The following is a 16,869-nucleotide window of genomic DNA, read 5'->3' as shown; positions in this document are numbered from 1 at the left end:
TTTTTCTGTTTCATTCCCTGCTATATGCCCAGCACGCTGCAGATGCTCAGTAACTATCAGCTGAGTAAACAAATGAGTGCATGTACAAATGAACAAAACAAATCAAATCTAGTACGCAACACTGAGCATACACACATGCCAAGATGCAGGGAGGGACAGGGACTTTGTGGTTCACTGCTGCATCCTTAGGACCTAGAATATGCCTAGAGCATGGTAGGCATTCAATAAATTCTTGAATAGATCAATAAATAAAGGAATGAGTCACTTGCCTAACCTAGCTTCTGAGTTCAGTCCCTAACACCATTCCCTTCATGAAAAGGGAAGAGTTTCTCACATGGTACAGACTCTTGGTCATTACCCCAGGCAGCTAGCTATGAAGGCAGCTTCAGATAATTGCAGCTGGGTTCAGAGGCCCAGAGCCCCAGAAATGTCCCTTTGGAGGAGCAAGGGCCTTCGTGAAGTTCACAGATAAGTTTTCATACCAGTGTCCGAAGCCCACCCTGCCAGGCAGGCTGAGGATCAGACTTCCGGAGGCAAGTGGAATTCCACATCCTTCCCTTACGGAGAAAACAGCCTGGAGTTGAGCCAGGGCATGCCATGGTGCTGTCCTCGAGTGGCCCTGTGAGCAGAGCCTTGTAGCCTAAGATCTTGAGTGACTTGAGCCTCTGGGGGTGGGACAGAATCACAAATGGTTCTCCATCTGGGTGAGCACACCTGCAATGTTCACTGTGACCTGAAACCAATGTCCGGTCCTTCCTCCTTACCTTTTACTCATCACTCCGCTGAACCAGCGTAAAACTTGCAAGAGCAACTTTGGTCATACAGGAACCTAAATGAGTATACGGTTCTTAAGTAAAGCTCTCCTACAGGTCCATGGCTTGCATGTATGGGGAGAATGGGTGAAAACAGCTATTAAGACAGTCTATTCCTAACAACTGAGGTGGCACTGACCCTTACCAATTATGCAGCATCTAGAGCAGTAAAGTACCACGCATTTTTAAGAAAGAGACCCCAAAGCCTGGCCCAGGAGCATTGGTGACTTTTTCCAAATATTACCCTCGGGTAATATTTCCTTTTAGAGTGACCAGCACAGCCCCAGAGAGTCCCATGTCACCATAAGTGCAAGCCCTGCCAGCAGTTTAGGGAAGTATGACCCCCCCCTAAACCAACCCCTGTGTTTCAAGTTTGGGCAGCTTCCATGGCAAAGAAGAGAGGAAACAATAAGCTTTATAAAGAACCATATTTATTTTCATTTACAGCATCAAATACCATAAATAAAGCTAAACATTGTTTGCTGTGTGCAAAATACAGGTTCCATGTGGCACTGTAAATGACTACCAAAGGTCATAAACATGCATTTCGATGACATGGGGGAGGCTAGCTAAAGAGGAGGCTGAGAGGGGAGGAGGGCACTCTTTGGTTGACATTCTAAAAAGGGAGGGAGACTCTGCAAGAGAAGATAAGACAAGAACGATGACTTCGTACTGGCTAGCATCTGTGCCGAGGCAGTGAGTGATGCAGCATGCAGGACAGTGCAGACAGGCCGAGAGGTCGGCATGGCTCTGGGCCACATGCAGGACAGACAGCACCTGCAACCTGAGACTGCGAGGCCTGGCTTACGATAGCTCCACCATACTTAACGTGGTGTTTCTCTTTAAAAGCACTTTGAATGTCCTGCTGCTCTACGTAATGAGTCAGCGGGGGACGTGTGTTTTGAGCAGAGCCATGAAACTGGCCGCTTCAGGCCTGGGGTTGAACTGAGTTGTTTCTCAAAGCCATCCCTGGCCCATGATGGTGATTGCTCTAGTTGAAGCTTCTTCATCTTCTGGGGCTTTATGAGCCAAGAGAGATAAGAAGAGCCATTGCAAAATCCTTGGATCTATAATGTAGGCTGCAGTAGAGAAAGAATTGCTAGGAAAGTTGGGATGATGTGTTTAAAATACAGAGCACGGGTCAAGCTGGTGATGAAGCTAGGGAGTATTTTTTTTTAAAATCCCTCCAAAAAATCATCACTTATGATTTTGATCAATGACGTTAATAATCTTTATATTAGAACCAATTCAAGAAGATGCTTGTACGCGTGTGCTTTTTCAGAGGCTGCTAGACAAAGGAGTTCTTTTCAAAGGCGACAGAGCCCACCCTATGGTACTGTCTTAGTCAGGGTTAACCCTCCCAGGAAGGTAAGCGGCTCCTGTCAGTGCAACTAGAAAAGCATGCGCGCAGGCCACAGGGAACGGAGGGCAGGCGGAGCATGCACCTGGCGTCGACGGGGCTGCCAGCTCAGGGGGCTCGGAAACAGCTTTCAAGCTGAACGCCCCCCCACACTGTTCGCCGACAACCGCCACCGAATGAATCCATTAGTATGCAAGACACGCGCAGTTAGCACAACCGGTACCACGGACGGGTGCGGAAAGCGGCTTAGGGGTTAGTCCCACTCTCTGAAAATCGGCAAGAAAACCAGTCACCTCAGAGCAGAAGTGTGTCAGCCAAGGAGTGGGTGTAGCACTGGAAGGCTGAAATGAACTGACGGCCACAGTGTAAGGTTGGAAAGAGAGAGACAGAAAAGAGAATTTAGTTTGGAGGAAAAAAAGAAAAACGATTGACAAGAGAAGACACGGGAGTTGAAAATAAGGCAACCATTAAAAATGGGGAAACTTCCCCAAACAAGTCACTGCTTGCTTAGGACAGATGAACCTTTCTGGTAGTGGACCAGCTACTTGGCCACAAAAGTGAGTATGTGTGGTCTGCACACGCCAACACTCTACTGCTCTCCAGAGCTCCCTCGGGACCCCTTGCCATCCAATTTTCTCTCTGCCCCAATTTAACTCTAGTGTCTCATATTCACTCTAGAATATGTTGTGGAGGCCTGGAAGCCTCCACCCCCCTGGGATCCACAGGGTGCTTGGTGCTGCCCACCAGGAAGGTTCAAAGTCTCAGAACATACAGACATCTCAGGCTTCTGACAGGCACGCCCTGTCTCATCAGAGTAATTCAAAACAGTCTCTTTATGGCCATAAATGACATTCTCAGAAATTCTAACTCTGGCTTTTTGTGGAGCATTCCACAGAGCATCTCGTCCTGCCCTGAGCTGATGGTAGTAAAAAATGACGTGGCTCTGCTTGTGCTCACATTGGGGAATTTACTTTTGGGAATCAAATATAAGATGAATCAAGGGCTAATCCCACCATGGTGAACATTAAAATCCCAGCGAAATTTTGGAAAAACACGATGCAAGTCATTGGACTGAGAACAGTTCCATTAAGGACAGAGGTGCCAGTTCCCATGGACTTGGCCACAGCCATGCCCTGTTTTACCCCAGGACTTCGGAGAATTGTTTGTGGAAATGCTTCCGCCCTTCTTTCCATCCTATAGAAACTTGTCACTTCAAAGCCCTCAAGAGCTCTGCTCCAAACCCACACCAGGTTCCATCCTACTTAACCTAGAAGAGATCTCCAGAGTAACAAATGCATGGAGCTGTCTCCAGCCCAGCAACTCTAGATACACTGAGCATGGCAGAAGGCCTTTTTCATATCAGCCTCTCCATTTTCAACCAGACCCAACAATGTGCATGTCCAGGCAGTGTGGAGTGGGCAGGGGGTAGGGGGTAGGGGGCGGGGAGGGTGGACAGTGGGCAGGGAGCTTAGGCCTTTTCCAGATGCCCAGAGTAAAGATTGCAGGTAGGCTCAATGCCTGTTTTTGTCCTTAATAGGGCATACTTATTTGCATCAGTCAATAAATAGCTTCCACTTCAGCCTCCTCTGCCAATCAAGACAAAGGGGAGATTCCTCCTAGAGGTCAGACACATTCCTTTGCTAGGACAGTGTGAAAATAAATGGTTTCTGACTGTTTTGACCAAATATGCGTGGTGGCTGACTGGTTGAGCAGTCAGGAGGTCTGTGAGTAGCGCTCACTGGGTAGGCCACGCTTCCCATAAATACCACTCTGAGGTACTAACACACACCCTTAGTCCCAAAGGACCTGGTGTGAGAGAGCAAATTCATCCCTCAGCCTGACCATTATGGACCCTGAGTGGCCTTGGGTCAGACTGCAGCTGGGGCTGGGGACTGGATAGGGAGCCACCAGCTGACATAGCGCCTCTTCGGCAGGTATGGCATCAGCTTGACAGAGCTCTGCACGGTCAGGTGCCTATGGACTTTCGCTGCAGTGCTCATTAGTGGGAAGGGAAAACGCATGTTTGTAGGCATCTGCTCGAAACCCTATGGTTCTATGTCATTTGGCTATTATTTGGGGGGAAATTTAATCTATTATTTTACATGGAAACAAGGGAGCAAAATAGTCTTCCTCTGGGAGGAAATATAACAGCCAACTACACACTGCCACATGCTTTTGTATGTTTTATTAGAGTGTCCTTCTACGCTTTCCTTATAAAATGATTATGCTTTTGTGCTACACAAAATTGCCCCCTCTTGACAAATGGCAGCCAAGTCTATAGATCGAAAGGCACTGGGTTATGTAAAAGCCCAAATCATTAATGTTGCAGGCACTGACTATTACAACTGGCAGCAGTATGGGAGGGGTTTGTAACACCAGTTATAAATTTCAAACCCATGTATAGAAAAACTGACACACATAGTAAAAAATGCTTTCTCTTGGCTTATTAAAAGTTAAAAATTGAAATGTAAACCTAGAAACACGGCTCACTTTGGTATAAAAGAAGTACAAATCTATATAAAAAAAAATCCTTCATATCGTGCTGGCCCTAGCACAGTGAGCAGGTGTTCACCTTGCAAGGCCAGCACAGGTGGCCAACGTGAAACTCTTTGGCTTGTGGGTTAAGGTACACTGGGCTTACTGGCCAGGGCCTTAGCTAACTACAAACACACCGCCATCTACACTGGAAATGTGAGGGCCCTAGGGGCGGCCGCCCTTCAGTGGAGCTTGATCGGCAAGTACCTGAGCACCCAGTCGCGGATGCTCTCGAGGGACTCCTGGGACTCCAGGTACATGGAAGCCAGAACCTCGGAGAACACCCACAAGAGGGGCAGCCCAAGGCTCAGGAGCTCGTATGTGTAGCAGTAGTTGTGAGCATTGTCCCTGAAATGCAGGCCAGCTGCGCGCAGGAGTCCCCGAATCCAGTTAAGCAGGTTCCGGGGAACGTGAAGCAGGCCCCACGGCAACCTGAGCGGCCAGCTTAGCGCCTTCCTAAAGGAGGAAGTGGTGATACCTGGGGGGCTGCCTGCGGGCGGGCCAATGACAGCAGCTGCGAAAGAACTTTCCGTGGGCGGGTCCCTCCGCAGAGGGGCTTCCTGCTCCTTCCACATTCTCTCCTCCTGAGAAAGATCAAAGGGGTAGGATTTAGTTTATGAGTCTCACAGAGGACCCCTTGTAGAGCAGACAAAGAGAGCCAATAAAAATAGAGCTTGGCAGACTCAGCCCCGCCCCCCCCCGCCCCCCGCCAAATAATCGCAGCACCCCCTTAACCACTGAAGAGGAAAGTGAGTATGCACAGGGAGGCGGGCAAATTCACCAGCCTTCAAAACACATGTCCTTTGACTCAGGGGTGCAATCCCATTTCTAATGACATATTCCCATTTCTAATGACATATTCTAAGCGAATAATTTGAAATATGGATAAGGATGTGGGTACAAGGATGTTCACAGTAAAAATATAAGGCAAAATATTAAGCAATCTATAGGTCCAACATGAGACTTGTTAAATTATCGATCATTTTTTATAGGCATCAAAAATTATGCCCCCAAAGAATTTTTAATGTCATGGGAAACTGTTCTGGATACAGTGTTAGTGGGGACAAAAAGGAATATGAAGTTGCAGCGATAGGATTGCAATTAGATTCAAATATATTCACACACAGGAAGAAGTCTGGAAGGAAGTGTTACAAAATTAATCATGGTTTACTCAGAATAGAGTGATGACGGGCAATTTAACTTTCTTTCTTTATATACTTTCATTTATTTACCCACTTTTCTACATTAAGCTTATATTAATGTGTAATCAGAAAAAAGCTGTAAGTCGTGGGTCTTTGCTGGCAGTGGTGATTAATCAAGCTGTAGAAGCTAAGAGCTGCCAGAGGAGGCGCTGTAACAAGTTGTCCATACTTTCAGCAGGCTGGATGACATCCAAGAATCTGGGGAAAAGGCTTAGAAACCACAGCAAAGGTTGGGTCCAATACCAAGCACCCCTGAAAATGTCACCCTGTGGTTACAAAGGAGGCAGAGCGGGAGAAGGCATGACACAGGGACTATGGGGGACTACCGGTAACTTCTGCATGGCTAAGCATATTGTCCCATCCCTGGCACATGGGAAAGCTCTATTGTGCTTCTCATGAGAGGCCAGCACAACTACTCACCTGGGAGCCAGCATCTGGTGGGACATACCCCAGAAGAGAGCTGGACAGAGGCAAAGGGACCCTTCACACCAGGGAGTATAGCCCTCCTCTTCATCTGTGGATCTCAGTCCCTCCAGGGCCAGAAATGATGGCCTAACGTAGAGGAGCCTTTGAAAACCTTCTGTCTAGGGCCTTCCGTTTCACCAACCCTTTCAAGACAAAACGTACCTCCCTTTGTTGCTTCAACTCCGCCCGTCTCTTTCGTTGCTGAGTATTGGTTTTACAGTGAATGAAATGAGGCTTGCAGAAAAACTTGCCTGTAAAAAGAAACACACACTCACAAAGGTTTTTCTCCTGTAAGCCAGAGCCACAGCATTCATAGCCAAATGCCCACCATTGTTTAGGTCGGAAAATGCCAATAATGGAACAAGCCCAGGACAGCTCACACTTGGGAAAGTTTCTGTCATCTGCCTTAAAGAAATGTCACTGAGATGAGATGCAAGAGCCTTTGCTATCTCAGAGGGAAGCTGCAGCAACGGGGGCTCCCATGGATGGGGTTGAAACTCTTAGATAATCCCCGAACCAGAGCGAGCCCGTCTCTTCCCAAGGCCAGTTGCCAGTCAGCAAAACGGACAGCTCTGAGCAGCGACATCATTTCTAGCTCCTCCTTCTTTCTGGGACCCCTGGGGCTGGGAAAGGCTCAGAACAGATGGCAGCAGTGATGGGGACGGGACACTGCCCGGGACAGCCTGGAACCTTCCAGAAAAGTCTTCTTTGTTCAAAGTTACAACAGTTTAAAGTGATGGGAATAACAATAACAATAAGAAAAACTTAGGTAGGACGCAATATATCAGGTATTATTCTAAATGCTCCCTGTAAGTTAACTTATGCACCCTCACAACCAGCTTATGAGCCAAGTACTATGATCCTCATTTATGGATGAGGAAATTGAGGGACAAGGAGGTTAGGGAACAAGCCCTATGGCTAGTAAATGATACAGTCTGGATTTGAAGCTGGCAGTTTAGTTTGAGGGTATAAAATCATAAGCACTGGGCTATACTGCCTCTTATTGTATTGGACAGTGCAAATATCAAGTGCTGAAAATTAGACAGACAATAATCACTCAATTCAATGAGTGCAATTCCCTCATCGATGACCTCTGATAGGCCACTTATCAGAACATACGTTACTATTATGGTTATTTTTATAATACAGACTTTATGAATAATAACATTTATAAACCATCATTTATTCAACCCTTATCGCATGAGCAGTATGATGCTGAACATGTGTTTCTCAACTACTCAGGGGCAATGGAAGGCGGTGTGACTGAGTGAGAAAATGTACGCAAAGCTCTTGGCACATAGTAGGTGCTCTCCCCTGCCATACACGCAGCACAGACAGCTTCCTCTTCCCCCCGGGCAGCCTCTCTCTGTCGAGAATTTCCCAGCTCCCTGAATAGCTTTCCTGATGTCGCTGTACTCTCTGAGAAGTGTTGGGCATCCCGGAGCCTCCAGAGGGACAGGAGTCCGGGCCAGAGAACAGTGCTGTGCCTGGGGGAAGAGAGTTACCTTCATCGCCATCGAAGGCGTAGGCGGCCAGGCGCAAGGTGGTGGCACAGACGCTGCAGCGGAAACACTCTCGATGGAAGAAGTGGCCCTCGGCGCTCAGCCGCTCCATCACATACACGCGCTTCTTACAGAAGTAACAGGTGTCACTGCCGCCCAGGTTCAGGGGAAACACCTTTCGAATAGTTTCCTGGGGGGCACAGGGCATCGGGAGAGAAGAGCAGTGTTAGGGCTTATGCCAAGTCTTCAAGTGCGAGGCCTAGGCTTTTAGAAATTCTGAGCTGAATCATGGGGGACCTTGCAGGTTCCTGTTTGGGGCTCATGTTACTTCAGGCGCTTCAGCAAAGAGTGAACATGGGAAGATGCACTCCCAACACAGACCCCAGAAGTGCAGGTACAGCTGTTAGCTGTGCACCCAGGTGGGCAGGCTGGCCACCAGGTGGGCATGGAGGGAGCTGTCCCCTAGGCTGGCTGCTCTGGTTTGGGGGTAGGAGTGATATCTCCTGGTCTAATGGAGTGGGCATCCATCACAAACATGCCTGCCCGGCGATACTGTCTCCAAAACTCTGTCCCTGGGGTTAAGTATTGCCTGAGTCTGGAGTGAAGTCACTGAAAGAATGTTTTAAACATCCTTGTCCAGCTGCAGTAACTTAGGTCAGGCAAGGAAAGGTGGTGGCATCAAAATTGTTCAAGAGAAAAGGGAGAGGCTGTGTCCTGCAGATCACTAAGTGGCCGAATTCCTAAATGCATGGAGCGGGGAGTGGGAGCGGGCCAGGGCAGGGGTGCACCTGGGTGATTCCGGAGTATGTGCCAAAGGGAAACCAAAGGAATTGTCAACTCACATCGCTGGTGACGGCAGTGTGCGGCCTCGCTTGGAGAAGGGGGGAATTTAAAGGAAAGGAGTGTTTCTCCATTACTGAATTCTCAATTCAGTGCAAAACGGCTACTTATTTTGGACACTAAACATTGACAGTCAGGGAGGTCTGACTATGCGGACGGCCTCGTCTGGCCTTTTCACCGAGTTCTCCAGAGTCTCAGACAGCAGGGAGAATGATGTGCCTTGTGAAACGACCCCCAAGAAAGCTGAGTGAGGTTTGCCTCCCCCTCACTCTACTCTGATCCAGCCCATTCTCAGCCTGTCATGTCCAGGCGAAAGGGCGCCTTGGGAGGGCCAGAGCCAGTGTCTGTGGGCAAAGGCTGAGGGGTGAGTGCCTTACCAGGTCTGGCGAGGTGGCCTGGGCCTTAGGTCTGTGATCATTCATGTACAGATTGACCAGGACTTCAGCGGCAGCCCCTATCCCACTGGATACTTTCCCTACTGTCAGCTACCCAAGAGCAGAGGTGGAGGAGACAGAGACAAAGGTAAGGCCAGTTAACGTGAACAGGCTGGATGTGGGAGGGGGCTCCACACCCACATGCAAACAGCACCACACATCCGGGGAGAGGCAAAACCAGCCAGGAGCAAGCAGCAGGCACTCTGGGGTTGGAGTGAGGGACAGAAATGAAACCCTGTGGCCCTGTGTGATCCAGGTGACTAACAGAACTACATTTACTGGGAGTGCAAGGCTTTCGGGAGTCAATTGAGTTTCTCGGTGCACGGATAAGGTGAATGAATCCAGAGAGAGGAAGGATCTATCCAAGGCCACTTAGCAAATAAACACAAGATTCAGGACTACTCCGGTCTCCTGACCCCCACCCGGGCACTGTCACATGGCCTTTTTTTTTATCAGTGGCTGGGAAATATTGTGCTGTTTTGCTTGGTCACCACCATAAAGGAGTGTCTGCACCGGTATGACTGGAGCCTCCAAAAGCTGGTGAGGCACAAAGGCTGAGCAAAGGAGACGAAGAGCTAAGGAACCAAGATGTCATAGACAACTGAACAGCAGCCGCCCTCCCACAGAGACTCTCCCCCTTGGCGGTCAGTGACCTGCTGCTTAGTGAGCCCCCACAGACCTCGAAGGTGAGGACCCTGCTCCACTGCGAGCTAGTTCTGAGGCAGGGCACAGAGCTCTCCATTGCTGAGCTCAGTGTTCTTATTTAGTAAAATGGGGATAATCATGTCTGCCTCACGGACGTGTGGTTAAGAGCTGAGTAAAGGAACATATGTCAAAGTCCCTGGCACTTAGCAGGGTTTGGGCCAAGATGAACTAGACTCTTCCCTCCCTTCTTCCTCTGAATCCAGCAGGCCCAGCCTGCCCTGCAGCAACCGTGTCCCTAGGGAGAGATGACTGTGTCTGAGTCCCTCCAGGCCAGGACCACAGACAACCTTGCCAACAAAAGCAATGACTAGAATGGAAGTGAAGCTGGCCCACGTTGGGCAGGTAGAGGGATCAGGATGTGGAGCTCTACTGCAGGCTCCAGGTGGCAGTGCCCACAAGGCCCCAGAGCAGGTGATGGGCATGGCCAGCCCAGAGGCAGGGAGGCAGTGGTTTTATGTGGGACCTAGAACCACTGCCTGATGGGTTGTGGGTGCCTGGCCTCCTGAGGGCATGGTGGCCCATGCCTGCCTGCGAGTGCCTGGACCCCCCACGACATGTCAAGGAGCTGGGGAAGGGGTGGGATCTGGCAGCCCAAGCAGACATGGCACAACCACACATACACCCCCAGCTAAACCAGCCTGCTCCCCTTTTCCCCACCAGCTCTGAAAGGCCACCCCGGGAACGCTGCAATCTCCTCTGCAGAGATACAAACACGCACAGCATGAGATTCTGTAAATATGGGTCCAGATCCCATGACCCTGGAGGCGGGGAGGCTCCGGACACTCCCTAGTCTCCGAGTCCAGCTTCTGGGAGATGTGGCCCGAGCTGTGACTGAGGCTGAAGGGCCTCAGGAACAGGAAGATGGCCTTTGCAAGGACAAATAACAGGGCCTTGTGTGAGGGTAAAGAAATGCCCTCAATCTAAACCCAAGACTGCTTTTGGGAGGCCACATCTAATCCCAGAACAGAAAGTCTCAAGTATACAGCAAGAAGTTCAGGGAACAGCAAAGCAAATGGCAGCAGGCTCCCACAGCTTCTCAACTCCGGGCAGCGACGCCCAGCCTCAGAAACTGAGACTAACTCGTCAGATTCCAGCAAGAGCACAGGTACTACAAGAGAATGAATGGGTGGGGGATGCCAAACAGGCTGGGGAGAATGACAAGACCCTGAGACACCCCCTCTCTTTCTCATGAAGATAGCCCCAGCCTAACGGCAACTCTGGATCTGTCTCTCCAGATCACGTGTGTGGCTCTGAGGGATTGTAGAGAATGTGGGTGTAGGCCTGCTGGGGGAGTGTCTGGTCCTACCACTCAGACAGATGGGGCCTCTTCAGACTTCATAGAGCTTGCCCCTTCCCAGCAGCTGCCAGGTTAGTTACTCCCCTGCCCCCAGCCCTTCCCCCAAGCTGGCCCAGTCTGAGAGAGATTAGGATTCTACTTTCAAGCACACTCTCTGTCATGTTCAAGTTTTCACAAATGCCAAGGAACTTGGCTCCTGTTTTCAAGAAATGTTCAAGTGTATTGGCTCTGGACAATATGCCATAGTTCGCCTGATGTTCCATCCCCCGACACAGGCCCCTGAGATAGAGGCTGCAGAATACTAAGTACTTCCTGGGTTTATATCAAAATAAAGAGGAGAGGTCAGATTTACCTCTCTGCCCACACCGCCTTTGTGTGGCCCTCTCCTCTGGCCTAGTGTGTAGACTGGCTCCATGGTGCTTCTCCAGAAAGGCACCATGGTGTTGCTGTGATACCCATGTGCAATTATTGCCTCCCCTGAGTTAGCAGAGGTTGACACTGTGCTTTCTTGGGCTTTAAATACGAGTCCCCAGTAAGACCTTATTAACCACTTAGCTAATAAGCACTTGTGCCGCTGAGCTTCCATGCAATCCTGACTTGGGGAGCAATTACGGAAGCACGTAGAGGGCTATGAGGTTGCTATAGGGTGTTGCCAGAACATGCCTGTGCAGTCTCGAGCCTGCTCAGTTGTTCTACCAGCACAGGACACTGTCCATTCACCTGGCCAGGGGATGAAGGGTGAAGACCCTGGTTTTTTATTAAGGGCCAAAAAGGCTCCTTTCTCCCAGTTAAATCCACATCCCCACTCTGTGACAGCAGCTTTCTTCAGAATAGAATGAACGCTTCCTTAAGGAAATTAGCAGAGTCTTCTACATACCTGTCCCAACCTGATGGAAACCAGCCCAGAATCGCCAATGGCCAATACCGAGAGGTGGATGGGTACTTTCTGGAGAGGTCACATGGAGACCAGGTGATAGAGAACTTATCTCAAGGGGTGGGAGGGGACCCCTCAAAGCCCACCAAAGACCGGTATGAAGGTGGACATTAGAGTAGGGATCATAGCTTCTTTTCTGTTTCCTGACAGCGGGATGCCTTATTGGCTCTATGAGAGTGAGGAGATGAGCAGCCGGACTTGTGCTAGCTCAGTGCTTCTCATACTATCAATGGTGAATGGCTACTTTTTTCTTTTTTCTTTTTTTTGTCTCTAATCTCTTGTGGCCTGCTACGTTTGAATACAATAAAAATGAATTACTGGAAATACGATCACATACTTGGATGTGCAGCAATGTCCCATTGCTTTACATGTGTCGAATGCTTACTCTTACTTGCTGTGCTCATTGGGTCACAGACCAGTACCTGCCTGTGGACCACACTTTAAGTAGTACTGCTCTAGTTAACCAGGAGATTATCAGGCTCTCAGGATCCTGAGAAAGAGATGCTCGACTTGTGGAGAAAGTTCTAGAAAACGCAGCCTGATATTGACCTCGGAGTAAGATCTGGAGGTTTTTAACAACATCCTTGCAGAGCTGCCAAAGAGTCAGTAAAGAATCTGGGCTGCTTCTCAGATGGCACTGGGCTCTCAAGAATACTTGGCAGCTGATGAGTCCAAAGCACTGTCACTAGTACAGCTTCGCATTTCCACATTCTGGGACTTCTTTTCTCCTGTCTCAGATGGCCTTCACTGGGGGAGCTGCTACTTGCTTGGGTTCCCTCCTCTACATGACTAAGAATGTCTGGCCCACCCAGGATGAGAGCACTGGCTTCTTTTGCCTGAGTAAACCCAGATTCTAACATGGTGACATAACTGTTCTCACAAGCACCATCACCAGAGGCTGAAGAAGATGGCTGGACCTCCACAGAGAGGCATTCCTGAGGCAATCCTGTTGTTCCCAGCCTGGAATATGATGGTGCCTGCCTGGATGTTGGAGCCTTTCTCATTCTGCTTCGAGCTGGCCCATCTCCCCTTTGGTTTGCCTTCCCTGATGTAATGACCCTGTCTTCCTCACTCCTGGCACAGAACAGATGCTCTGAATGAATAAAGAAGCAGCCTTCTGGGCCCTTTTGTGTCCAAACAATGGTAACTTCCCACTTTGGGCCTGGAACTCAGCCGAGAATACCACGTGTTCAGGCCATGCTCCTCCACAGAGCTTGGTCACCTGGCCTGCTGTGAGCATCCTGAAGCCCATATAGGTTAGGCAGGAGTGAGAATGGAGCTTTCAAGGGCTCGGGGCTCACCAGAGGGGGAGGTTTCCACAGGCAAGGCTAGAGGACATCTCCTGGGCCTCCCTGGGTGCCTGGGCAAGGACATTCCTCACTGAGGAGTCCATCCATGAGAAACATCAGAGGACAAGCTGGTGGATCTGAGTCCTCAGCTGTTTGGCCAAGGCAAGGGGAAGAAAGGGAAAGGATTGAAATCTCCTCGTCTGAAGGGGTCTGAATATCACATGCTCAGAGCCGAGACGTAGGCAGGGTTTTGGGGCTGTGACTGCCCCCTACATCTGTGGCTTCGTCCCCTGGTGCCAGGCACTGTACTGATCATATGCATTTAACCTTCATGGCCCTGCAAGGTGGGTCTAATAGTCCCCCTTCACAGCTGGGGCAGCTGAGGTTCAGGCAGATTCTAACTCACCTGAGGCCTCACTGTTCCTAAGTGGCTCGGATGGAAATAGGAACCTGAAGGTGACTTCTTTGCATTTAGGAAGATAAGAATCAATCTGCATTTTGGGTAAATGAGCTTTCTTCTAGAATTCTCCTCCACTGAGGAAATAGCACATTTAGTGGATACTCCAGGCGTTTTTTTTTTGTTTGTTTGTTTTTGTTTTTTTGACATAGACTAGGTCATTGCATTATTCCAATCACCCTCAGGAGTAGCTGTCATCATCTTCATTCTATAGGTTAGGAAACTAAGGTGCTAAGAGGTCCACTAACTTGTCTAAGGTCACACAGTAATTGGTGCTCTGACCCCAAGTACGACTCCAAGTCCATAACCTTCTCCCTATAGCAACCTGCCTCCCTGAGACATGCCACCACTCTGTACTTAAAATCCCTGATGCTAGGATGCACACAGGAGACATCCAAAAATCTGCCTGGCTCTATCCCTGGCACAGAGAAAAAGACAATGAGGTTGGAGGCAGCCTTGAGATCTACCCTGTATTAGAAGAACAAAGGCAGATCGTTCAGCCAAGACTGTCCGGCTTTCCTCTAATATGCAGGTCTCCAGAGTAAATGCTGCAAATCTAGTTTTAAAACAAACATCCCCAAGCGGAGAGAAAGCTCCTTTTGCAATGCACATAGCTCTTCTGACCTGGGAGGACTGAACCACAGCCCCCAGCCCAGTGAGGCCATCCCTTATGCTCTGCTGTGCAAACACTCGGTCGCCACCTTGTTCTTGTGAGAGCTCACCAGCCTTGGCAAATGGCTAGCAGCCATGGCAGAGGCCAAATGAGCAGTGGCCTCCCTTCTTGAAGAAATAAGTTAACTTGGACGATAGGGGGCTGATACCGCTACAAGTGGGCTTGTTTGATGGGATGGATGAGTCAAATGGGGCTGAGGACATAAGACTGGACGTAATTTCAGAGTCTAAGGTCTTGAACGACAAGACTCTGGGGTAAGGATCTGGGCCCTAAACGAGAGGGCCTCCGACTCCCTATAACTGTTCAGGCCAAAACCAAACAAACAAACAAACAAGCAAGCAAATAACCAACCCAGCAGGATAATTCTGAATGTTAAGGCGGAATGCCAATCTGAGAGGGTGGCCAAGTGCAGTCTAAAGGCAGAATCAGTGACCCAAGTTTGTGTCTCTGAGGATAACATATCCTCCTCATGGCAAGTTTGGCCAAGCCTGCTCCCACAAGGAAGTGATTATCCCTGGATCTTCAGACTTGTGGGGTGGGGCGCTAGGACAGGCACAGAGACATGCTGCCTGCCAGGAGGTTGTCAAGGACTAAGCATCAATTTCCAAGTGCATTTTCCTTCCTCTGGCTTCCCTGAATTGAGGCGAACTTGGGTCACTGGGCAATGAGAGCAGCCCATAATCTGTTGGGAAGAAGCATTACATCCTAGGCTCTTTCCAGGAAGGAGGCTCCCTGAGCTCCACCAAGACTGAATGAAGTTGCTTGTCACTGGATTGTCACCTACTTTAAGGGGCAGCCAGTTCTCAGAGGAGAACATCACTCTGCAAGATTCTGCAGTGTTCAATCAATGGTGGAGCTGGGTAAGGCGTGGGGTAGTAACACTGGAAATATCATCTCCAAGAAACTTTCCCTCCATCCCTAACTGCCTGCAGTGGCTTCATAGTGAGATCTGGAGGGGTCTGTGGGTGTTAAGTGCAAACTGGGTCCTTTTTACAAATGGAGAAACTAAGGCACAGAGAGGGTAACTGACCTGCCAAATATCCCAGAGTGACCCTTTCTAAGAGCTCTCAAATCATTCCCAGACACACTGTGAATGGCACAACAGGGCAGAAGCTATTAAAATATCCCAATTACACCATCAGCTGATGGCCAAGGTTGGCTTGGCAGATGGGATAAGAAAAAGCAGGGAGCCATCATTCTAGCACAGCCTGGGAGAAATAAGGAACAAAGTTGTAGAGGTGGAGGCCAGGAGACCTGGAGTTGGCCATCCCAAAGCCCCGCTCCCCTCACCCATTTGAGGTCCTCCCTGCGCCTGTGTGTGGGCTCTGCATGGACTCAGCCTCTGGAGTCAGGAGCCCTGGGCCCCAGACCCCTCCCTGTACCTTTGTTTTCTTTTCTGTGGCTCTGCTCCCGCTCCGTCTACATTTCTGGGAAGAACTCCCTGCTACTTTATTAAAATTACTGCTCTTCTCCCACACGCCAAGGTCCTGCTATCTGCTCTAATATTCCACAGGAAGTATCGTCTTGTCTTCTGACACATTATAATTTACTTCTATGTCATATTATTGTTGGTTATTTTCCACTACTAGGATATACGCTTCATCAGGGCAGGAAAGTAACTTCTGTTCATCTATGCACATCCCAAGAGCCTGAAGTACCTGACACGGAGCTTTCATCCAACAGATATTGGTTGAATGAATGGATGTTCGCTCATTGGCTTAATGAGTGACGTTGGTTTAAAGGTGCATGAAGAACCCAGGGAAGCAGCCAGGGCTTCGGTGGGGTGTGATGATGATGTGGCCAGGGACATGCTCACTGATGAGAAGTGTCTGTCAGACCCTGGAGACCCCACACGTACCCACACAGGCTGCCTTTTGCCATCACCTAGAGAACTAATACCTACTAAACTACGTCAGGGAACCTGGGAAGTGTGGTGGCTTTTCTCACCCAGCTCTGCCTTTAACTCTGAGAGGACAGTGACTAAGCCAGGTTTATCCTGAAGACGAAAGAAAAGCCGAGGCAAAAGAGGGCCTAACCAGGACCAGCCAGAGAGGGGCTGGGCCAGGGACAAGAAAGGTGTGGGGCCCTACTACTCAGCCAGGAGCATGAGCCACTGCCTGTCTACCCAGGTGCCCTCACCCCTCTCATCATCCTGTCATGAGTGACGGTGACCTTTTTTCCACAGCAGAAAATACTCCCTAGGGAGGGCAAAAAAGCTATGCTTAAGCATTGGTGACGATGACAACAATGCCGCTCTCCACCCATACAGCTCACTATCATGTGGACCGGGAATCACTGCCTCGTTGGTGAGAAAATGGAGGCCCAGACAGGTGAGGAGACTTAAGGCCAAAAAGCTGGCCGAAG

At 49.5% G+C, this 16,869-nt stretch overlaps 1 protein-coding gene across 3 annotated transcripts in view; it reads right to left on the bottom strand.

Moving 5' to 3' along the window:
* Positions 1-1,225: 1,225 nt before the first annotated feature.
* The window catches only part of MICAL2 (microtubule associated monooxygenase, calponin and LIM domain containing 2), a 147,059-nt gene continuing 131,415 nt past the window's right edge, over positions 1,226-16,869 (bottom strand). For all 3 annotated transcript variants that reach the window (XM_011374156.2, XM_011374155.2, XM_011374157.2), the window contains 3 exons: positions 7,880-8,066; positions 6,537-6,625; positions 1,226-5,291 (listed from right to left, as the gene is read on the bottom strand). In XM_011374156.2, coding sequence (XP_011372458.1) covers positions 4,890-5,291; positions 6,537-6,625; positions 7,880-8,066 — 678 coding nt within the window. In that variant the 3' untranslated portion in view covers positions 1,226-4,889. The remainder of the gene's footprint in view (positions 5,292-6,536; positions 6,626-7,879; positions 8,067-16,869) is intronic.

Source organism: Pteropus vampyrus, unplaced genomic scaffold (genome assembly GCF_000151845.1).
Source record: "Pteropus vampyrus isolate Shadow unplaced genomic scaffold, Pvam_2.0 Scaffold240, whole genome shotgun sequence".
In the NCBI taxonomy this organism is placed as follows: Eukaryota; Metazoa; Chordata; class Mammalia; order Chiroptera; family Pteropodidae; genus Pteropus; species Pteropus vampyrus.
The sequence above is the reverse complement of the archived record's forward strand: the minus strand, read 5'-3'. Positions and strand labels throughout refer to the sequence as shown.